This window comes from Pteropus vampyrus, unplaced genomic scaffold (genome assembly GCF_000151845.1).
Source record: "Pteropus vampyrus isolate Shadow unplaced genomic scaffold, Pvam_2.0 Scaffold16, whole genome shotgun sequence".
Taxonomy (NCBI): Eukaryota; Metazoa; Chordata; class Mammalia; order Chiroptera; family Pteropodidae; genus Pteropus; species Pteropus vampyrus.
In genome coordinates, this window is record NW_011888797.1 from 4,016,433 (window position 1) to 4,040,524 (window position 24,092).

Here is a 24,092-nt window from a genome sequence, read left to right on the forward strand (position 1 = left end):
GTTGGAATTTCATTTTGTAAATGCACCAGCTGTCGTCAGAAAGCTGTTTCCTTGGTGTACGTCTAATTACTGAATTTGGGGTCTGTGTCATGACCAATAACTTTTCCTTGGCCCGACATCTTAATCGTTGTAGTCATTTAAAGGTTAATAAAATAGTGGAGTATGAGAAATTTTTTTCACCCTCTCTTCCTCCTGGCACCCCAGCGTATAAAGTTAAAAAGTTATTTGACCGTTCGATATACTGTAAAACCTTAGCTTTCAAATAAGTTAGACCTGGTTTGAATTTTGCTCTGCCAGTTAGTTGCCCAGGGTCAACACGAAAGTTATTAAAGCTAAGTGTCAGATTTTTCACTTGTAAAATGGAGATGATAATATTCATCAAGTAATTAAATACTTTACATCAGGGTTTTTCAACAGCGGCACTGTGGACATTTGAACCAGAGAATTCTTTGTGATAGTGGGCTGCGCTATACATTGTAAGTTGTTTGGCAGCATCCCTAGTCTCTACTTGCTAGTTGCCAGTAGCATCTCCCTGCTTCCAGCTATGACAACTAAAAAATTTTAGTTTGCCCCTGGGCAAATCATCCCCAATTAAGAACCACTAATATAGATGATACATTTAAAGTACATACTGATAGTTTGTGATAACTTTATTATAATGCTTTTAATTTTATTTTGGCAACTAGTTACAAATCAGTGGTTCCTACCAGCTGTTAGAGGAGACATCCCTCCAGGCTGTGCTGCCCATGGATTTGTCTGCGATGGTACCAGAATATTAGTATTTGGGGGAATGGTTGAATATGGAAGATACAGTAATGAGTTATATGAGTTACAAGTAAGTGTACTTCAAATTTATTATTTCAATCCAAAGCTTTAATAATGGTATTGCTCATAATTCTTCAAAAATATTTCGTTAACATACTTAAAAGTGTGAGCTTCACCTTTTACAGCTCCCAAGAAATTGTTTCCACTTCATTAAAAGGCAAAGTTTCTAATGTCTTTCCAATACCCAATGCAACATTTGTAACATTAAGATATCTATTACTTAGCATCAGTTGTACATGTTATATGTTTAGGCTTTTGTATTTTCAAAGTTAGTCTGCAATTGGAAGCACCTAGAAGGTTGGTGAAAACATCGCCGGGCTCTGCCTCCAGAGTTTCTGAATCAATGTGGTCTGTAGTAGGGCCTCAGTATTTGCATTCCTACAAAGTTCCCACCTGCTGCTGATGGTCCCCAGACAATACTTTGAAAACCTCTGCCTTAGTTATAGAAATTGTTACCTCCTGCTAATTGTTACCTCTGCCTTAGTTATATAAATTGTTACCTCATGCTAATAATCTTTTTTGTTTTTTTTTCTGGCAAGACATACAAAAGAAGGGTAGGTAACAGTTTCCCGTATCCTTTCTAAATATGACTCTCTACTAAACCAGACTCAGAGCCCTCTGTGACAACCCTAACTGACTTTTATTCGTAAACTGTATATATGTTCCAAAGGCTGTGATCATGAGGGCATCTGGTAATTGGCAGAGATAGGTGGATTATACCTATTTACAAGCTACTCATTTCACAAATAATTTTAGATAAAGCATCCATGGCCAGAAAATAAGTTTTAGAGTTTGGTTTGTTAAATGACCTTTATGCTTATTTAAAGGATAAAAAATATACCGTTCATGGATAACCTGATTTCAGAAAGTAAGAATACATACATTACATTTAATCTTAAAGCAATATATAATATTTAATTTTTCATTTGGAAGGTATTTTAGGACTGTTAGTGTTTAATATTATAAGCTTAGTTTGCCATTGTGGGAAGTTGTGAATATGGAAGACTAGGCTGAAGTTCTATTGGAACATTTATTTTAATTTTAGAAGTTACCTGCTTACATGTCATTTGTCCCAAAAGTAACTTACTGGAGCCTTCTGATTGGATTCAGATTTAAAAGTATCATATGATGTTGCACTATTAACAATATAGGAATGCTTTCCTGATTTTGTCTGTATTTATGCTCTTTTTTAGGCAAGTCGTTGGTTATGGAAAAAAGTGAAACCCCATCCCCCTTCTTCTGGTTTACCTCCTTGTCCTAGGCTTGGACATAGCTTTTCTTTATATGGTAACAAATGCTATTTGTTTGGTGGCCTGGCAAATGAAAGTGAAGATTCAAACAACAATGTTCCCAGGTATGCCCACTCTTTTTCAGACCAAATGCTTATTTTGTGATTTAGATTAAGAATATTTAATTTCTTCTGTCTTTACTTATTAAAAGAGATGAAGTTTAGCCTTTTGCATTTAAATTTAACAATGAACAAATTTGTGTGCATTTGTGTTTTCCTTAGTCCCTGGAGTATATCTGTTTTCAAAACTATGCCTTTTCTAATAGGAAATCTTTATTGAATTGATATTAATATAACTGCTCATTGCAATATATTTGTATCTTTTGAACCATAATGTATTTTAGTTGTCATAAGTGATAATGAAAAGAATTGTTTTTTATTTTCGAATTAAGTTTTCTCTGGGAATTTGGAGACAAAACCTGACTATTACATGAAGGCCATCTTTTCCATTTTTTGTACAAGAAGCTATTAGAGTAGTTCACACAAGCAAATGCTTTTTGAACCAATCCTCCCCTAGTTGTTCCAGACAGACTTATTCATGACCTCTTTTCTTTTCGCATAGAGTTTTGATCGCATTGTCATTATAGCACTCGAGATTTGGAGATTCAGAGTCCAAAAGGCTGTTTTCTGATTCACTGCTTACTATGTATTTCCTTTAGTAGAAATAATCGAAGCCCATTTTCCTTCACAATGAAATGGGAGTGATTAAATGCCTTTCAGTGTCACTGTAATGATTAAATAAGATCATTGGCATAATTTTTAAAGCATATAGTACAGTAGTTATTATGACCATGATAATGTGTCTTTTTACCTACATTAGGTTAATGTTAGAGTCTTGGTTTCTTTTTTTCAAACTTAAAAAAAATAATATATACTAAAATATGGAAAATTTGGAAACTAGAAAAATTGAAGAAATTACAAAGTACATAAAGTTCTTTCTTACAGCATCGCTGCCCCCTAACATAGGCGAGCACACATAATTCAACTGGATATGTATCTTTTGGGACCTTTTTCATGTAACACATTGTATTAGTCAGCTTTCATTAGGTTATTATATATAGCAGGCAAGCTTCTCAAGTTTATGCTACTTGAGGGTGCAAATAGATACATGCAATGCTTTTTAAAGCCTTTGATTAAAGCTAGTACATTGATTTTTGTTCACATTCCATTGGTCAAAGCAAGCCATAAGGCCAGCCCTCAGTCAGTGATCAGGGATGTATGTTCTGCTTACTGGGAGAGGAGAGTTGAGAACATTGATCTGATCCTACACAGACTTGTATTTTCATTTATGGAAGTGAGATCTTTTGTTTTGCTTTGCAACTTTAGTTGTTTACTTGTTTGTTTTTGTTTTCCTTTAATGACATATATTATGGTATGGCAGTACAATATAGATTCACCTAATTTTTTTAAGGCTGAAAAGTAGTCTGAATTATGCAAATTATTTTACCATTCCCTTAGTGATGGACATTTAAATATTTACTTTTTTGTTGTTACTACAGTCTTTACACATATATAAATATTTTTGTAAGATTGATACTTATAAGTGGAATTGCAGAGGATATCAAAAAGTATTTACATTTAAGTTTGTTAGATACTCCTGAATCAACCTCCAAAGAGAAAGAACCATTTTTACTCCTAATAACAGTGTACGAGAGTGCCTATACCCTTGCCAATACTGAATTGTCTCACTCTTCTTGGTTTATGCCAAGCTAATATGTGAATACATTTCATGGATTTACTTTGATTTTTTTTAAAACTGGGAATGAGCTTAGCAAGCAGAGGGATTGTTTCATAAACTAAATGTCTAACCAATGTAGTGTATACTTGAAACTAGTAATAAAATTTTTGAAAAGTTGCAGAAAAAAATGAAATGAGCTTGATTAACTGCTTCTTGGACATTTGCAATTCCTTTTTTGAAATTGCTCATATCCATCTTCATTTTTCTTTTTTAAAAAATTGAAGTATAAATTATATACCATAAAATTTAACCCTTTTATATGTACAATTCAATGATTTTTAGTAAATTTAAAGTATTGAGTAACCATCAAAAGAAACTTATCCATTTGCTGTCAGTCCCATTCCCATCCTGATCCCCAGGCAACCACTAATCTACTTTCCATCTCCATAGATTAGCCTTTTATAGACATTTTGTATAAATGTGATTTTCTGCATTTATCTTCTTTCACTTAGCGTAATGTTTTTGAGGTTCAACCATGTTGTAATGTGTATCAAATATTTCTTCCTTTTTATTGCCGAATAGTACTCCATTGTATGGATACATCACATTTTGTTTATCCATTCATCAGTTGATAGACAATTGGATTGTTTCCAGTTTTTGAATTTTATGAATAATGCTACTATTAAATATTTGCATACAGGTCTTGGTATGGACACATATTTCTTTTTCTTGGTCAGAACCCTAGCAGTAGAATTGCTGGGTCATGTGGTAGATTTATATTTAGCTTCGTAAGAACTACCAAACTATTTTCCAAAGTGGCTATACTATTTTACATTCCCGCCAGCAATGTAGAAAGGTTCTAATTCCTCCACATCCTTGCTAACACTTGTTATTGTCTGCCTTTTTATCGTAGTCAATGTAGTGGATATAAGGTAGTACCTCATTATGGTTTTAATTTGCATTTCCCTAATGGCCAATGAAATTGAACATTTTTTCATGAGCTTTTTAGCCATTCGTATATTTCTTTGGTGAAATTTCTATTCAAATCTTCATTGTTTTTTTTTTTGTATTCTTATTGAATTGTATCCTGAATACAAATTTGTTTGTTTTTTTTTAATCAGAAATGTGATTTGCAAATATTTTCTTCCAGTCTGTAGCTTGTCTTTTCATTTTCTTAATGGTATTTTTTGAAGCGCAAAGTTTTAATTTTGATAAGTCTAGTTTATCAATTTTTTCTTTGATGGATCATGCTTTTAATATTTAAGAACTCTTCCTATTTCAAGATTATAAAGATTTGTTCCTCTATTTTCTTTTAAAAGTTTTATAGTGTTAGCTCTTATATTTATACCTGCGATTTATTTTGAGTTAATTTTTATGCCTGGGGTAAAGTGTTTAAATTCATCTTTTTACATGTGGATATCCAGTTGTCCCAACACCATTTGTTGAAAAGACTAGACTTAGCATCTTGGTTGAAAATCAATTGACTCTAAGTGTAAGGGTTTATTTCTAGACTCAGTTCTGTTCCATTGATCTATATGTCTAGCCTTATGCTAATACCATACTTTAGCTTTATAGTAAGTTTTGAATTCAGACTATGTAAATTCTCAAATTTTATTATTCTTTTTCAAGAGTGTTTTGGCTGTTGTGGGTGCTTTGCATTTTTAAATTTTAGAATCAACTTACCAATTTCTGCAAAAAATTCTGCTGAGATTTTGATAGGGATTGTATTGAATATATAGATCAATGTGGAGAATTGCTATCTTACTAATATTGACTTCCAATCCATGAACATGGAATGTCTCTTCATTTATTTAGGTCTTCTTTAATTTCTCTGAGCAGTATTTTGAGATTTTCAATGTACGAGTCTTGCTTTTACTTTGTTAAATTTATTTATAATTTTTTATTCTTTTTGATGACATTTTGAATAGATTTGGTTTCTTAATTTCATTTTTGAATTGTTCATTACTAGTATATAGAAATACAGTTGGTCTGTGTATATTGATCTTATATTCTGACTTTACTGAATTCATTTATTATTTTTAATTGTATTTTCGTGGATTTCAGTTTTTATTACTGATTCTTAGGAGTCCTTTATAGTTTTTGTTTAATGTTCCAAATATTTTTTCCAAGTCTTCTATTTGACTATGTTTTTAAAGAGTTTTCATTTTTGGTCTATCAAATTTGACAGTTTTTTCTCTTGTGGCTTTCTGGTTTTGGATCTTGCTTAGGAAAACTTTCCTACCTCAATATTATAAAAATAATTTTTCTATTTTTTTTCCAGTACATTCACAGATTTGGTTTTCGTTTGAAACATCAATTCACTTAGAATGTATTTTTGTGACTACTGTGAGGCTTTTTCTTTTTAATAGATTACCAATTCTCCCACCACCCTTTATTAAATAAGCCATTTTTTTCCCCTGTTAATGTGCATTCCCGTCTGTGTCATATCTATATCCTCCTATAAATGTGCCTTTTTCTAGGCTTTGTAGACCAGGGGTTACAAACTATTCTCTGTAGGTCAAATATGGCCTGCTGCCTGTTTTTGTTAATAAAGTTTTATTGGAACACAGCCATACCCATTTATTTACATATTGTCCCAGGCTGCTTTCTATTAAAAGAGCAGAGCTCAGTAGTTGTGACAGACTTTTTGACCTGCAAAGCCTAAAATATTTATTATCTGGCCCTTTACAAAAAAAGTTTGTCAACTCTTCTTTTAGACTCTATTCTGTTTCATTAATATAATTACCTTTCTGTCATTAATTGTGATGTTCGCTCTAGGTTTTTAGTATGTCTTTGATCAGATTAAGCAAGTTTTCTAAAATTCTAGTTTGCTAACTAGTTTTTTCCTCTTTTTAACAACAACAAAAAAATGAATGTTGAGGTAGTTCTCATTCACTTCAGGTATATAAAGAACTTACTGTTTCTTTTTTTTTATTTTGTGACTATGTTATTAAGTTCTGCAGTTAAGTTTTCCTCTAATTTGAATTCTTATTCATTTATTTTCAGTATTGTTTCATAATAAATGCTATATACTTTCCTTTGATTATGGCTTTGGCCATATTCTTAGTTAAACCTTACTTTATTGTGTTATAGTATTCTTTTCATATTTTGCTGAATTCACTTTGCCAACATTTATTTTTACTATCTATAGTCATTAATGAATTTGCCTTTATTGTCTTTATTTGGGGGAGTAGGGTGCTGTTCTAATCTGATTTGAGTATCAGGATTATGTTACCCCTGGGCTGTGTTCTGAGGCTGTAGGAAGTTCTCCATCTTTTATAATGCTTAAAAAAATCATTTCTTGAATACTTAGTAAAATTTCCTATAATTGTCTGGAATTGGCATAAGTTGGGGGGATGATCTTTGCCTGCCTTTTCAATATCTCTTATTGATCTGTTTAGATTTCCTACCTCTTCTTGAGTCATTTGGTACTTTATGTTTTTCTTGAAAAATCACCCATTTCATCTGGTTTTTTAAGTTTATTGATAAAAGTTATAAGACAATTCTCTGTAGATCTTTAAAATCTCTGTATCTGTAATTACAGCTCTTTTCTCATTCTAAAATGTATGTGTCATCTTTTTTCTAATCGGACTTGCTGGTGGCTTGTTTTTTTTTTATTGGTATTTTCAAAGAACCAATTTTTTTGTTTGATTAAAATATTTTATTTTCTTTAACTCATTTCTTTAATTTTTTTCCCCTAGGTTCTTTTAAACTTCTAATAGTGTGAATCCTTTTTCTAACTTTATTCTAACTTTTGTAATAATTTGAATTCTTTTTTTTAATGCCAGTTTATTTACTTTTTTTCATGCCATATGACATAATTTTTTTAACATTTTATTTTTTATTTTTCCCCCTCCCCTAATTTGAATTCTTATTCATTTATTTTCAGTATTGTTTCATAATAAATGCTATATACTTTCCTTAGATTATGGCTTTGGCCATATTCCATTGTTTTTGACATGTAGTGCTCTTGTCATTAATCTCTATTTTCTCTCTAATCCAAAAGTAATTTTGCATAATTTTAAAAAATTTCCAAGTGGAAAGTTTTGTTATTGTTGCTGATATCTAGTTTTACTCTATTGTAGTAATAAAAAAAAAAAAAATAGTGTGGTCTGTGGGGTTTCTCTTTTTTGGAGATTGTCTTTGTAGTGGTCTGTTTCTCAGTCAATTTTTGTGATTATTCCAGAGATGTTCTTGAAGACCGAGTCCTTGACTGTTTGGGTACAGGGTTCTTTATTAAATCAGTGTTTTTAATTATTATTCAAAGCTATTTTAGTTTGTGGATCTAGGTCATATCAACTTCTGAATGACATGTTAAAGTCTCCAGATGTGATTGTGAATTTGTGTTTTGTTCCTTGTGTTCTTTTTCAACCCGTGTGTATTATTTTGTTGTAGACTTATATTTTGTAAATAAGACTAGCAATTAATCAGTATGAACTGGTATAGCATACTGGCTGACGTCTATTCTGATCTGTTTAAGTCTATGCTATATTAGCTGTTAAATAGTTTAATCCTTGATGTTAATAACTAATAGCTGGATTCAAGGTTCTTTTGTTTCCCCTGCACGCCCCCTTCCCCCAAGAGACTTTGTTTTATAATAGAAAAGTTGTTCCCTGCCCTTGTATTTTATGTCTTCTATCTACTTTACTTGTTGCCCTCCCCTACCCTGCCCCGCTTTTCCTGCCTTTGCTAGATATTTTAAATTGTGATGAGGGTGAATATTGTGTTCGTATATGTATGTATGTTTGTATATCTGTGTTAGTGTGTATGTGTATACACGTTTATGTAATTTTTATTTCCTATTCTGTGAAATGTCAGTTTATATCTTTTTTATCTATGTCTTGTGTGATTGGTCATTATCTTGATTTGGTAGGAGTTCTTTAAGAAAATTCGATCTTTTTCTGTGATGTGTACTAAATTCATTTTCACAGTTTGTCTTTTTTCATTTGATACTGTTTATAGTGTCATTTTTTCCTGGTCATCTTATTAACTGCTTTTCATAAACTGTGCTTTCTTTTTCTTTTTCTTTACTTTTTCTTGATTTTTGTTTTTTTTTTAATTCTTTCTTTACTTATAGTGATTTGAAAGTTACATGTGCCAATTCTGTGCTTCCCTTAGTTGCTCAGAAATTACCAAACATTTAGGAATAGATTTCTACTTTTATCTTTAGGCTTTTTTGCTTACTTTCTTTTTCCATATGTTCCACATAATCATGAACCTTGTTCCAGGTTACAATAATGTTAAGAAATTAATTTTTTAGTCTTTCTTAGTGATTATTTAGATCTCAACAACCACAGTTCTCAACATCAATTTAAATGGAATCATAAATTACTGGTTTCTTTGCACTATTATTTCTCTTATTCAATGTATTCTTTCTTGGATTTCTTTTAATTTTTCCTGATTCACATCTAGAATCACTTTTTAAAAATATTTTTAGAATCATTTTTCCCTAAAACAATTAAATGGCTAAACTTTAAAGTTTTATATATCCTCAACTGTTTTAATTTTGCTCTCATACTTGATAATTTGATAGGAAATAGGTTTCTATAAAAGTCATTTTGCTCAAAACATTCAAAACATCCATGTCAGTTTCTAGAGTAAAAAAAAAAAGCTATGTAGACATTGTTATGTAGACAACATTGTTATGTAGACAGCTATGAAGACAACATTGTTACGTAGACAGCTATGTAGACAACATTATAGAGTGAAAATTTAAAAAAAAGGAAAACTTGCAAAGCAACATTTGTCGTATGCCTCATTTTTACATATGTAGGTATTCATAGAGAGATCTTACGAATTATTGTCAGTAGTGATTTTTTTCTGGTTATCTTGTACCATGTAGTAAACTGCCCCAAAAGTTAGTGATGCAAGGTAACAACCACTTTATTATGCTCATGGATTCTGTGCTTTAGGAATTCATATAGGGCATAGCAGTGATAACTATGCACTCAGATGGGAAGGCGTGAATGGTCACTTCTATGTCTGATGCCTCAGCTGAAATGGCTCAAGGATGCACTCAGCTAGTACTGTCATCCTGTATGTCTACATATGGCCTCTCCAGATGGTGGTTTTGTGATAGTTGGCCTTACGTAGTGATTCAGGATTCCAAGAGCAGGCGTTCTGTAGTAAAGCTGCATTCACCTTCTGTAACTGAGCCTCAGAGGGTCACATAGTATCATTTTATCATACTCTGTTGGTCGAAGCAGTCACAAGCCTCCCCACAAGGACAGGACTTAGACCCTTACCTCCTGGTGGGCAGAGTGACAGAGAATTTGCAGCTATATTTTGAAACAATTAGAGTTGTTGTCCTGGACAAGAGTGTTGGCTAAATGATGGCAGAAATTTTTTAGATCTCTTCTGTTCACTACTTATCTCCAGAAGAGTGCCTGGTACACAGCAATGTTTGATAAATATGTGTTGATAAATACGGGTTTCTGCCCTCCTAATGCCTTTTGGTACTATATGAATTTTTCACAATAAGCATACATTATCTTTATAGATAGAAACAAAAAGCAAATAAAAGGTATCTATATGTTAATGTTTTAATTTCTTTCATGATATCCTAGATATTTAAATGATTTTTATGAGTTGGAGCTGCAGCATGGTTCTGGTGTTGTGGGTTGGAGCATTCCAGTGACTAAAGGGATTGTGCCTTCTCCAAGAGAATCCCACACAGCTGTTATATATTGCAAAAAAGATTCTGGGAGTCCTAAAATGTATGTCTTCGGTGGAATGTGTGGTGCTCGCCTGGATGACCTGTGGCAACTTGACTTAGGTAAGCTTAGCTCAATTCAGGCTCAGAAATTGGTTATGATTGATAAAGGCAAATAAAAAATAGCTTTAAAAATATTTTTGAGTACAGTATTTATTGAGTTGCACTTATATTTATATCTAGTGCTTGTAGCCATCCACAGGGCGAGTGGGTTGTGAAGTGAATGGTTTCTAATCAATGAGATTAAACAAATGAATGTTTGATATATGACAGTAACTCTCCTGTGCTCCCTATAACTCTCCTGTCCTGGTTTGCCTGGAATGGTCCTGGTTCATCTTATCATACCACGTAATTATCAGTAGTACCCTTGTTCTCTCTGTAAAGTAGCTCAGCTAGGGATGATCAAATTTATATGGTTACTCTACCTACAGGAAAGGCAGCATTAGTAAGGTTATTGCTGGTCAGTGAAAAATCCATGGGTAGCTCTTTTTGAAGAGGTCCTAGGAATGAATAATTGGAGAATAGATATAACTTTCACTTTTGACCATCTTCTGCACAATGTACACTTACTTAAAATGTTAAAATCCCTAATCTGGTCTCAATTCAAAATGGTGGCACCCTAAATATACTTCATTATTACAAGCACTAACATTCAAGTGTAAATAGATTTCTATGAATGGCAGTTGATGTCAGCTGGAAATGGTTAAGATGAAATTCAAATAGTGGTTTGAAATATTTTTGCTTCGTTTTAATAAGTCCTTTTTGGCTTTATTTTTTTTTCTAAATTCTGCAAGTCGAGGTACTTTGCTGTTGTTAGATCAAGTAGCTAATATGCTTATTTTTTGCTTTTAGAAACTATGTCATGGTCAAAACCAGAAACTAAAGGGACAGTGCCACTTCCACGAAGCCTTCACACAGCCAGCGTTATAGGAAACAAGTATGGGTTTTTTGGGTTTTGGTTTTAACTTTTTTTTAACTAACTTAAGGAAGATAACACACAAAGAAGAGCGATGCTACTAGTTTCTTGGAAATATATTACTGAATTTAACGATATTTGATTATGCTTACTGAAGCTAAAATAACATGCCTGTGGAAGCTAAAATACCTAATGTGCCATTTTCTAATGCTGCCTCTTATACTTCTTTATGTTCCTTAGAATGCCTTGCACAAAATATGTATTAAGTTTAAAACAGAGTGTCATCAGACTGATCTGCACTCTGTCAGCAGGTTTGACACACGTAACTCACTGTTCGTTTTTGCATGTTTTTGGTAGTCCTTGATATGTACTCAGGTATGTACTCAGTATGTGCACTCAGAGATTATACTTTGGATGGAATTATGGTTAAACTATAGACGCTGTGACCAGATTACCCGAATTCAAGTCTCAGCTTTGCTACTTTTCCTCTATGACCTGGGGCAAGGAAACTTAAATCTGTCTATACCCCTATTTCCTCAAACATAAAATGCAGATGATAATAAAATCTATTTCACAAGGTTGTCATAAGGATTAAATGGATTAATACATATGAAATGATTCAAAAAGTGCCTGGCCCATAGAGAACACTTCTGAATGGTTAGCTGTTACTATCATCATCAAGTTACCTTATTTGTGCAACAGTGGACCAGGATTAGGAGTATTGTTTAAATAGAATTTAATTAAGTATTTACTTATGTAGTAGGGACTTTGCCTTAAAAGTAATGTTTTAGGAAACAGCTAGTTGTAATTTAGAACCTCATTAATTCTTTTAAAAAATAGACATAAACAAAATAGATATTTTTTAAACAGCAGAACTCTTTTATAAAAGGCTACTTTTCATTGAAACTATAATATATAATATAGATTTAAAAAATAGAGCTTCTCTGGTTGGCTTGAAGTCACATGGGCTCCAAGCTCTGCCCGATGAGCCTTTGTCCTTCAGTAGCCATTAGGCAAGTCTCAAGGACCCCTAAGGCCTGAGGAATATACTTTAAAGTTTTTCATTTGAGTGGTGTCAGTGGCCTAAGTTATATGAAACTTAATCTTCTTTGGTTACTATATGCATACAATTCTAAACGTGAGTTTGAATGTCATCGATCATCAGAGTGTCTTTCTGACTGAGACACCCTTAAGTATGTTACATACAATATTGATTGTCAGATGTGTTATAATTGGGATATTCCCCACTTTAGATAACTCACCAGAGAGAAATAATTTTGATTCTTCATTGCTTCATAAAATTTGCAAACTCTTGAGAGACCACTTTATTCATTATCTTATTCCCATTACCTTGACATGATAAGTGAGTAACTAGTTCTGTAGCTTGGAGTCAACAAATAAGAAAGTTAAGTCTATTCTTAGCATTTTAAATCTAAAAAATAAAATTAAAGCTTTAGAAAAAATTCAGCTACTTTATGTTCTTTTTTTGTTGTTGTTATTCAGGATGTACATTTTTGGTGGATGGGTTCCACATAAGGGGGAAAATACTGAGACTTCACCTCATGATTGTGAATGGAGATGTACTAGTTCATTTTCTTACCTAAATCTGGGTGAGTCTTTTTAGAGTTACTTATTGAAATAAAATGTATTAAACACATTTCTGTTCTGTTGTTTAAGAGAGTAATAGATTAGTCATGGATGTTTCTATTTCTTCAGATACAGCAGAGTGGACCACCCTGGTATCAGATTCTCAGGAAGATAAAAAAAATTTAAGACCGAGACCAAGAGCCGGACACTGTGCTGTTGCAGTTGGCACTCGATTGTATTTTTGGAGTGGGAGAGATGGCTACAAAAAAGCACTGAATAGTCAAGTTTGCTGCAAGGATCTTTGGTATCTTGATACTGGTAGGTAAGAGTATTTAACAAATAGTTTTTCCTTTAGGTAGATAAATATTCGAATAATGTCTGTCTTTTGAGAATTATTGTAAATGCCACTGCCTGCCTTTCTTTCTCATAATTAAAAATACATAAAGGAAATAATTATATAGAGATACTTTTCATTCCAGGGAAGTTTCTTAATTTCCCTCCCCTTGAGTGTAGACTGGTTTTAGTGACTCCATTCCAAAGAATAGACTATGGAAAGGGAAAAATAGTATCCCATGTCATGTGATAAGAAACTTACTTTTGTAGTACTGTTTCTCAAAACCCATAACCGCACTCTAACTATGAGAATGTATATAGGGTCTACAGAATATGTGAACAATACTCTTTAAATTTTAAAAGTGATGAACAACTAGGAAAAAACTGAGAAATAGTCACAAATTGGAAGAGACTTAAGGAGACATGATGACTGAATGCAAGGTAGTACCCTAGATTGGATCTTGGAACAAAAAAGACATTAAGTGAAAAATCGAATAGTCTGTAGTTTAGTTAATAGTACTCTGATGTTAATTTCTTAGTTTTCACAAATGTGTTAGCATTAGGGGAAACTGAGTAAAGGGTAGGTAGGAACTCTTTTTTTGCAATTTTTCTATAAATCTACAAATTATTCCAAAATAAAAAGATTTTTTAAAAGTATCACAACCAAAATTTTTTTAAAATATGAAACTCACATCCATTCTTCAATAAGTACTTATTGATTGACAACTGTGTACCAGGAATTGTTCTAAATGCTGAGAATACAGCAGTAACAAGACTGATAATATCCCTGCTACCAAAGGACTTAAATTCTAAGAGAACGTGAGGGCAGGGGGATGAGGGACAGTAATCAAACAAATGAACAAAGTAAGTTCAATTTCTGGTAAGCATATGAAGACAGTAAGAACAATGAGATAGTGACAGGGAGAGGTGTTCTAGGAATTTCAGGAGAGGGAGGGCTACTTCAAAATAGGTACGTAGAAAAGAATGAGCTGGCATTTGGAATGTAATCCAAGTGGTGAGAAGATGCTATCCATGTAAAAAGCTAAGGGAAAACACTGCAGAAGGAGTGAACAGCGAGTACAAGGGCCCTGAGATGGGAGTACTTGGCGTGTTTTTTTGGTGACGTATTTGAGCTGAGCAAAAGAAGAGAGTGCAGGAACAATGTCAGAGAGACAACCACAGGACAGATCGTGTAGGGCCTCGAACATCATGGTAGAGTTAAAATTGTTTTTAAAATACAGTGGTAAGTTATTTATTAGTTTTAAGGAGAAATATGCCATGGTCAATTGAACATTTTGGAACAGCCACTGCAGTCGTGTGGAAAATAAACTGTAGAGGTCAGGAGGGCACACAAGGAGACAAGATGAGAGGCTTCTGCAGTTGTCAAGGAAGTCTTAGACTGTAGTAGTGACAATGGATATGCGGGGAAATGGATAAATCTAGAATATATTTTGGAGTTCTTGTGGAACTGGCTGATAAATTGGGAGTGGCAGATGACAGAAAGAGGGAAGTGGAGGATAAAGATTTTAGCTTGAAAAATTTGGTGATATTTCCATTTACTGAGATGTGGAAGTCTGAGGAGAAAACAGGCTTGTGAAGAAAATTAAAAGTTCCATTTAGACCATGCTAAGTTTGAAATAACAAGATGAAGTAGGCAGTTGAGTGAATAAAGTCTGCAAGCCAGTTGAGAAATCAGATCTGGAGATGTAATATGTGTTAGATGAGAAAGGCATATTATATATAAAACATACTATGATTCCACTTTTTTTTAAGTGTATAAACAAAAATCTGGAAGAATACACTGGGTACTGAAGTATTATTTAAGAGGTGAAGTTATACCTTTTCTTAAAAGTTTTTCTCTCTTATCTGTGTTTTCTACAGTAGTATGCATTACTTTGGTAATGTAAACACATTTTATTTTAAAATTAAGATAATTGAAAAAATATTAAATAGAACAAAATTAGAGACTAAATGCTTTCTATGAAAGAAGCACATACTAGCAAGTGGGAGAGAAATGTAGAAAATTCAACTTACTGATCCATCTTTGAAATTGAGAATTATTAACTAAAGCCCAAGGATAAGTTTCAGTCTCTCTGAGAATGGAAGAAATATGTGCATGTGTGTTTCTCAGTAGTGAATATGTCACTTTAAGCAGATTCTCTAAGGGATCTGTGGCATTTAAAAGGGTAAAAATCATTGTCAGAACCTCGAACTATTTTCATTTGACCAACTATAGCTATGATCAGATAAGTAAATTTTCTCCCTCTTGGTAAACAGATGAAATACTCATTGCTAACATTTTCAGAGCTCCAGGTCCACACAGACTTTATAGGCAAACTGTCGATACATTTGAAACTTAAATGTATAATATCGATATTGTTCTTTAGAAAAACCACCGGCACCATCACAAGTACAACTGATCAAAGCCACTACCAACTCTTTTCATGTCAAATGGGATGAAGTACCTACGGTTGAGGGTTATCTTTTGCAGCTGAATACAGACTTGCCGTACCAAGCTGTGTCATCAGATTCTTCAGCAGCACCAAATATGCAAGGTAACATAATATTCACGCTTAAAGCATGTGTGCTCATGGTTTTTTTTGTTTGTTTGTTTTGTTTTTAAAGATACTGCAGAAAAGCCTGTAAATAGGCCTAGTTTAAGAAATTTTATATGATGTTTTCTGTCTGGTAAATTCAGTATGTTGTGTTTCCACTCTGAAACGTGACTGTCTTACTATCATGATATAGTTGAACAAGGATATGTAGGGTAGAATGTTTCTCCTGCATTTCATTTTGATGGACTTTCTTAATTTGACAAGCTACTTGACTTCAGGAGATGGTTTTAATTAGCTTTCATAAATATTTCAGCTTTTTTCGAAAGTATTTTTAACAGGCACTCGGAAAGTAAAAGCAAATTTAATTTTACATGTTCTTCCAGAAAGGATTTCAGTCAACTATTAAGCAAACTATTAAGGAAGCAGATAAACTTTGAATGAAGATACTACATTTTTAAGCCTTAATATGTAACTTTTAAAAATATTTGATTGTAATATTTTTTATTGAAGCTTATTTAGAGCATATCCGTCTGAACTTTCTCATTTCTGCAGGAGTCAGGATGGATCCTCACAGACAAGGCAGTAATAGCATCATTCCCAACAGCGTAAGTTAAAAAAATTTAGGATGGTAAATGAACATGTATGGTTACAATCCCATTTTTTATTACTGTTTTTAGCATATTACCCTAGGACAGGGATTCTCAACCCTGCTGCATATCAGAATCACCTCTCAGATTAAAAAGCAAACAGAAGCAGATTCTTAAACCTTTCCCCAGATCTAGTAGCAGAATCTTTAGACTGATGCCCGGGTAGCTCTGTTTTTAAGAGATGCTCCATAGACTGTTTTGACGTTAGCCTGAATTAAGACCCCCTGGCCAAGAGGTTGAAGTCTAGCCTCATTACACATAGCATCCGAGGCTAATCCATTATAATTTATACTTACAGTATCTTGAAATCTATATTTTGACATTTCTTAATATCATACATTCATTTTAAACTTCTAAAGATACATTTCAAAAATATATATGAAATATATTTCTTTGCTACATATTTTGTTTACCAAAGAATATGAGTTGCCAAGTTCAGCACCTGTGTTTGTGAGGTTATTTTTTGTTAATGAAATGCTTCACAGTAGGTATTTGTGGAGACTAATGAATAAGCTTACTAGTATTTACACTGTTTTTATCTGGCAAACTGCTATCTACATTCACAGGAGACTCTTTTCAAGGGAAGTGATACAGGTATAGCTCATATATTCTGAACATGGCTGAGGACCAGTAATAAGCAGAAAAGGCTTATTATGTCAGGAAGGATATGTAACAGGTGAAGCCCATACAGTTATTTCTGAGCTGCCCATGTTAATAAACTACACACACACACACATAGTAGTCCCCCCTTATCTTTATCTGTGAGGGCAGAATACATTCCAAGACCTCCCAGTGCATGCACGAAACCATGGATGGTACTGATTATTTCTTCCCTCCATTTTCTTTCTCATATTTTTTAAACTCTCATTAATTATTGAATGATGGTCCTCTTGAAGTAATCCTCTGATGTTACTTTTTATTTCCTGTTTTCTATCTTTCTATTTTGCTTTCTTAAAAGTTTCTTCATTTATATTATAAATCTTCTATTCAGTTTTTAAATATATTCAACTACACATTTAATTTCTAAGAGCTCGATCTTATTTTTTATTTATTTTATATTGTCTTATTCTTGCTTTATAAATGTAATATCTTTTACTATCTTTAAGAATTATGCTTTTTAAAAATTTTTGGAGTTAATATTCTGCTCTCAGCAAAATCTCCTTTTTCAAGCTCCTTTTTTAAAAATTTGTTTTGATCTTGGACTTTCATGTTAGAGGCTGTCATCAGTTGTCTGGTGAGGCTTGGCTGTCTTTCACTGTTTAAAGTGAGGCATTAAAAGGAGCTCAGAAGGTGTCTTAGTCCGTTTAGGCTGCTGTAACAAAATACTATAGACTGCGAGGCTTACTAACAGCATGCTCAAGTTCTGGTGAGGACCCTGGTGAGGACCCTAGCAGTTGCAGACTGCTGACTTCTCATCGTATCCTCACAGTGGAAGGGGCAAAGGAGCTTTCTTTGGCCACTTTTTAAAGGCACTAATCACCCCCTGAGGCCTTACCTCCTAATACCATCACCTGGGGGGTTAGGTTTTAACACACGAATTTGTGGGGGACACAGGTGTTGGGAAGACAGTAGAAGGTTTATGCATACAGTCATGGCTTGTTGATTAGTAGGCCCCAATAAAGTAATTGGATGGGGGATCCACAAATATCAGTATCTGTAGGTGTTTTCTCTTGGACCAATGAATTTCCCTGAGAATTCCCCCAGCTCTTGCCTAGGGTTATAAGCTGGTTCTCAGCTTCCTGGGAGCTTAGTGAGGGAATGCAGGAGTGAGTGGTGTCTCTTTGTTCAGCGTGCAGACTTTCACTTAATCCTCATGTTCAATGTGGGTGCCCCTCCTCCGTCCTCACCTGAGGGACACCACACCACAGTCCAGAGCCTCACATTTCAACCTTTCTGCCTAGTTCTCAACTTCAGTTAGAATGGGGGAGAGAAATTTGTCTGGTTTCGTGTGCTGGAAGGGTAGAGCTGGGGCTACAACCACTTTTTATATAGTCTTTTGTATGACGGTCCCCAGGTGTTGACTTGTACTATGCACCTCGGTCTCCAGAGAACCTTGATGCCTCCAATTCTCAAGGCTTTCTGGACTGTCTGGCACAAATGGTTTGCCTCTTAGTGACTTTCCACCTATAGGCTCTTAGCCTTCAGCTTTTTCTGCCATATATCTTCTTACCTACTGTTATCTCTTCTCCCATTTTCCTTGTCCTTATAAGTATATACCTTTACACTTAAAAAAAAAAATTCCTATATGATTATTTGACTTAAGATTTTGGAGGAATCTCCTGAAACATGTGTTTAATATACTATGTTAACCAAAAATATCAGGGCTTATTTATTCTTATTTTATACACTTCTAGTTAGATGGGATATTTGATTTTTAAGCAAAGTGTACATCAAAGACACTATAACATGGAGACTTTGGAGTGAAATAAACCTAGGTTCAGATTCTAGCTCTGCTGCTTGCTGGCTACCTGACTGTCGGTAGATTATTTAAGATTTCTAAGACTCGTTTCTTTTTATGTTTAAACCAGGGGTTATATTATCCAATTTACAGATTTTCTGTGAAGATTAATTGAAACATAGACTTCATAAATATGTTTTACAATGCCTGTCATTAATGGTTGCAGCTCTCATCATCATCATTATTTGTTGACGGTAGCACCATTGCTATCGATTAGAGGGGAATTATAGGGCATGTTATGGACAAGCCTCCTTAGAGCCATGAGATATTATAATTGACAATATAGTTATAATTGACAGTGAAGGTGCAGACAGAAGAGTAACAAAATGCAGGTAACTAAAAAGGAGCAGCACTATTGGGGTGTTTGAATGAAGCCAGATCACTTTTATGGTTCAGTAGGCCTATAGGTATTGCTATATACTAACACGTTCACACTGGTGACTTGAAATATCAAGAAGTTTAAGTACGTTCATTATAGTGTGTTTAAGAAGGCAGAGAAAATATAATTAGAAAGATGCCTATCTAAAATGTTTAATGGTAAAGCATATTAATATGTATATGTGTTAAATCTTGATATCTATATGGAAAGCTCAGTTATACAGAATAATTCGTTTGCTTGAAGGTTCCGTGTAACTGAGATTTTACTTTTAGGAGTCATCAGAGCTGTAGTATGCACGTCTGACCTTGTTAAGAAAATTTGACCAGAATGTTAAACTCAGTCGCTTTGGTCTTACCACCTATGTAACATATGTATGTACTTGAATACTAACTACAGCTTATAAAAATGTAGATTTTTTCCCCTCAAAATTTACCCTTCCTTTCCCCTTCAGAACTGGTCTTTTTGAGGTTGGAGATTTAATGAAGAGAAATTGTTTTCTTAAACTATTACAAAATTTAAAGAAAGAATCCTATACAAATAAAAATATAATTGAAACTATTATATATTTCGGTAAACTTATTTTCAAATCATTAAGTTGTAAATTATTTTGCTTATTTTTACATGTATTTCTATTTAAATATTGCTTGCTACAATAAACTGTTTTATTTCTTATAGATCAATGATACAACAAACAGTGCAAAAACTGAACATATAGCTGTGAAAGGAACTTCAGTGAAGAACAAACTGGATCTCAAAGCATCGACTGATTCTAATGCAGTTTTACATTCGTGCTTGGCAACTAATGTTTCTAATCATAATAGTTGTGTGGTGGATATGCTAAGGAAAATTGAAGGTATAAAGAGAGTTTTGAATAAAGCTTTTTATAATAGTAGGGAATTTTAGAGTCTTTGAAAAAGTAAATGTTACATGGTTTTGATCCATTTTCAAAATAATAATATACATGCCATACTGACCCTCGTTATGAGTGAATACAAGATACCAGCAAGCACTCACTTGAATACTAATGAGCAGTTATGAGCTCTGGTTTAAACAAGGCGAGCTCTCGTATGACATTTGCGGTTGGCCAGTGTGTTCAGTGTCACTATCTCATTACTATGTTTTCTTAGCACTTATAGCTATTTGACATTATTTATTTTGGACAGGGATATTGTCTATCTCATTCACCTCTATTTTCTCAGCACCCAGATCCATGCTTGGTAAACAGTAGTCACTTAGTAAATATTTGTATAGCAGGTAACTGGATTATCCTCAGAAAGATAGTTCATTTATGAGAACTGTTGATTAGAACATTGCATTCATAGGAAAGCTTATAATTTGGCGATCCTTATATTTAAAGTTCATTGGAGTGTTCTGAAGCCATTTGAAATATATTAAGCATTGCCTCTGATTTCAGTACCTAAAATTATTTTATAAATCTTATTCTGATATATCCCTGACATAGGAACATGGGACTTTATTTTTAATTTGAAAATCATGACAGCTGATACAAATTTAATTCCTCTTCAATGATTCAAACTTAATAAGATGAATATTCTTTATATTTCTGTTTTTCTTTGTAAGTCGATGGTAGGTAAAAATATTCAAGGAAAATAATTTCTTATAATTTTCTCATTTTATTGCTTAAGGAAGAGGGGAGTGCTTTTGTTTTACTGATTTTCTGATGTAAAGAAATCGTTTATTCAAAATTACAGAAGCTTGGTCCTCAGCCTCAACTTAAATTTCTTTCTTGCGGTGATTTTCTATGTCTATCTTACAAAGAAATTTATACTCTTGAAAACAAATATGAGTTTTGAGATTTCAGAATCTCAATGCACTCTGACTCCTACATTGTAAGGCAGTTTGGGTGAAATGAATAATAGGCAAATGGGAAAACCAGAGTGGTTGTACAATGACCGTATCTGTACCTCATAAACACTCAAATGTGTGAATAAATGACCATCCAATCTCAAGTTAAAATGAGGAGATTGGGCTTTTTCTCTGCAGGAGTAGCTGGTATTTTATAAGAGTTGAAGAGTGGCGTGATTAGGGGGTGTGTGTGTGTGTGTGTGTGTGTGTGTGTAAAGGGCACTCTAGCCTCACTGTCAGGAAGAACTATAATGGGAAATGATTAGGATACTTTTAAGACTCCCACGAGCTGCATAGAGACTAAAACATTGGGTGGGATGGAGAGGAAGGAGCACGTCAGAGACTTTTAGAAAGTAGCATCTATTAGACTTGAAAACTGGTCGATATGAAACATTAAAATGAGTTGAACATGACTCCCAACTTTTTGGGTTGGGCATTCGATGGATGCTGATACTCATCAAGATAGAAAATACAGGAGCAAGAACAAATTTGGGGAAAAGATAGATTCAACTCTGAATTTCCTGTTTTTGAGGCACTCGAAGAACATTGGTAAAGATTTCTGATGGGCAGTTGGATGCTTAGGTCTGGAGTCTCAGAAGCAGTTCTTGGCTGGAAGTAAAAATTTAGAAGTTAAGGGTATCTAAAATGTAAGTTCCACAGAAGCGAGGACCTTGTCTGTCGTGTCCACTGCTAGATCCCCAGCACCTGCCATAGTGCCTAGGATATATGTATTTGAGAGATGTATGATTCATGAATGGTAATTAAAATGCAGGGAAACTACGTAAAAGGAGAAAAGGCGTAGGAACACCTGCCTTTAAGGAGTCATTTGAGGAAGAGAAGCCAGCTAAAGAGATTGATAAGGATTCCTAGAAGGTTAGGAAAAGAACTGAAAAGATTGGTATATCATTTTTTTTTTCTTTATGGTGGGCATCACAGTTTGTGACCAGTGTATGCGTGTCTTTTATCTACCACGTGACTGTAAATAAGTTCATGAGCTATGGACCATGCCTGCTTTGTTTCACCATATAGAAACAAGCATAATGTCTGGTAGATAGTAAATCTTTAGTATTGTGAAATGCATGAATATAAGTCATATAAAGAAACAGCTTCAGAGAACATTATGTGGTCAGCATAGTTTACATTGCAGAAGGTAACGTAAATGAAAATTGAAAAGTATCCCTGAGAAATCATTGATGTTTGCCAGAGCCATTTCATTAAAATACATAGTGTGCTGGAAACCAAATTTTGGGAGGTCCAGGAAGTGTAGTCTGCTCTGAAGGAAATGAAAGAGGGGAGATGGTAACTGGAGAAGACTTATGGGGTCAAGGCAGATGTCCATCTGTTTGCTTGGGAGATGATAATATTTATGGACTGAAAGCCAAAATTACTGAAGAAAAAGAACCTTCGAATTCTAAAGAGAGAGGAATAATTGATGAGAGGATCCCAAAATATGGGGGAGGAGTGGAACCAAAAGCACATGCAGGAGGACAGATTAAACTTCCATAGGAGGGAGGTCAGTGCATCCTATGAAGTGGGAGAGAAGATGGGGAGGATAGCCACAGTGATAAATAGCTTTCTAGTGTATGGCAGGAGAAGGCAGAAAATTGATGGCATTCATGCCTAATGACCCTAAAATGGGAAGCAGGGCCATTTGATCTGTAATTTAGTAGAGTTTGAGAACAGTGGTTTAGTGTTTAGAATGAAAGAGGATGTTGAGAAGTTGGACATGTTATGGCTATAATATACTTTATTTTTCAAAACATTTTATGTCTAATGGTTAATTCATATGTCTAATGGTTAATTCATTTGTAGTGCTCATGTTTATGATTTTAAAATTGAAAAATACCAAGAATTGTATGACAAGAACTATAAGATACAACAATTATCGGCAGGTATTATGTTAATAATTGATCGTCTCCCTTTAATTTTAGGTCCTCACACTTCAGCAAATATAGGTGTTCTAAGTAGTTGCCTGGACTTAAGAACAGTAATTCCTGAACCTTCTGTATCCAGTACTGTTCCCAGCGCACAAACTATGGTAACCCAGCAGACCATTAAAACTGAATCATCCAGTACAAATGGGGCAGTTGTTAAAGATGAAACTTCACTAACAACATTCAGTACCAAATCTGAAGGTTTGAAATGTGTTTCACATACTGTATTTTGAACCATTTTTGTATATAAATTCATCAGACTTCTTTGTTTTAGATGGGAATTGCATTTCATCTTGGATTGAATCATATGTAAACATACAAAACATTTCAATTAAAATATTATATAAAATACTCTGCTGTCTTACATAAAATATTTAAATCAGCACACACTGAAATACAATACTGTAAATATATTCAGCAATTTCTTGGAAAAGATTAGTTCTGGACTATGGAGTAACAATTCTCACAGCTGATTTATTTCTGATTTTGTAAATTCTCATTTTTTTTGTAACAGGAATTGTACTTCATAATTGGTAAACATTCTCTGAAGTTCTAGTTAGTTATCAAACCCTTGAAAAATGAACTTTATGAATTAGTTTGAGTTAGAGGATACACAATCGTAATTATTATGATTTTCTCCTTCTGGCTATTTTTGTGTATTTATAAATCTTATTTTAATGTGTCTGATGAGTGATGATGTAAGTCTTATCCGATAAATTGTTTAATTTTTAGTTGATGATACGTGTGCACTCCCTGCAACCAAGATCAGCCGTGTAGAGGCCCACGCTGCAGCGATGCCATTTTCTGTAAGTACATGACCCAGAGATGATACGCGTGTATGGAAGGTTAAATGTGCTTTAAATGCTGAGCAGCTTCGACATAAATCCACAAAAAGATTCTTAGATGTTCTCTAG

General features: G+C 33.8%; 1 protein-coding gene across 1 annotated transcript in view; it reads left to right on the top strand.

The window, feature by feature from the left end:
• The first annotated feature begins 658 nt into the window (after positions 1-658).
• The window catches only part of HCFC2 (host cell factor C2), a 33,956-nt gene continuing 10,522 nt past the window's right edge, over positions 659-24,092 (top strand). Inside the window, exons 1-11 of the mRNA XM_011386908.2 lie at positions 659-835; positions 2,019-2,179; positions 10,358-10,566; positions 11,356-11,440; positions 12,923-13,029; positions 13,136-13,324; positions 15,727-15,894; positions 16,447-16,499; positions 20,054-20,231; positions 23,176-23,379; positions 23,911-23,984. Coding sequence (XP_011385210.2) covers positions 659-835; positions 2,019-2,179; positions 10,358-10,566; positions 11,356-11,440; positions 12,923-13,029; positions 13,136-13,324; positions 15,727-15,894; positions 16,447-16,499; positions 20,054-20,231; positions 23,176-23,379; positions 23,911-23,984 — 1,605 coding nt within the window. The remainder of the gene's footprint in view (positions 836-2,018; positions 2,180-10,357; positions 10,567-11,355; positions 11,441-12,922; positions 13,030-13,135; positions 13,325-15,726; positions 15,895-16,446; positions 16,500-20,053; positions 20,232-23,175; positions 23,380-23,910; positions 23,985-24,092) is intronic.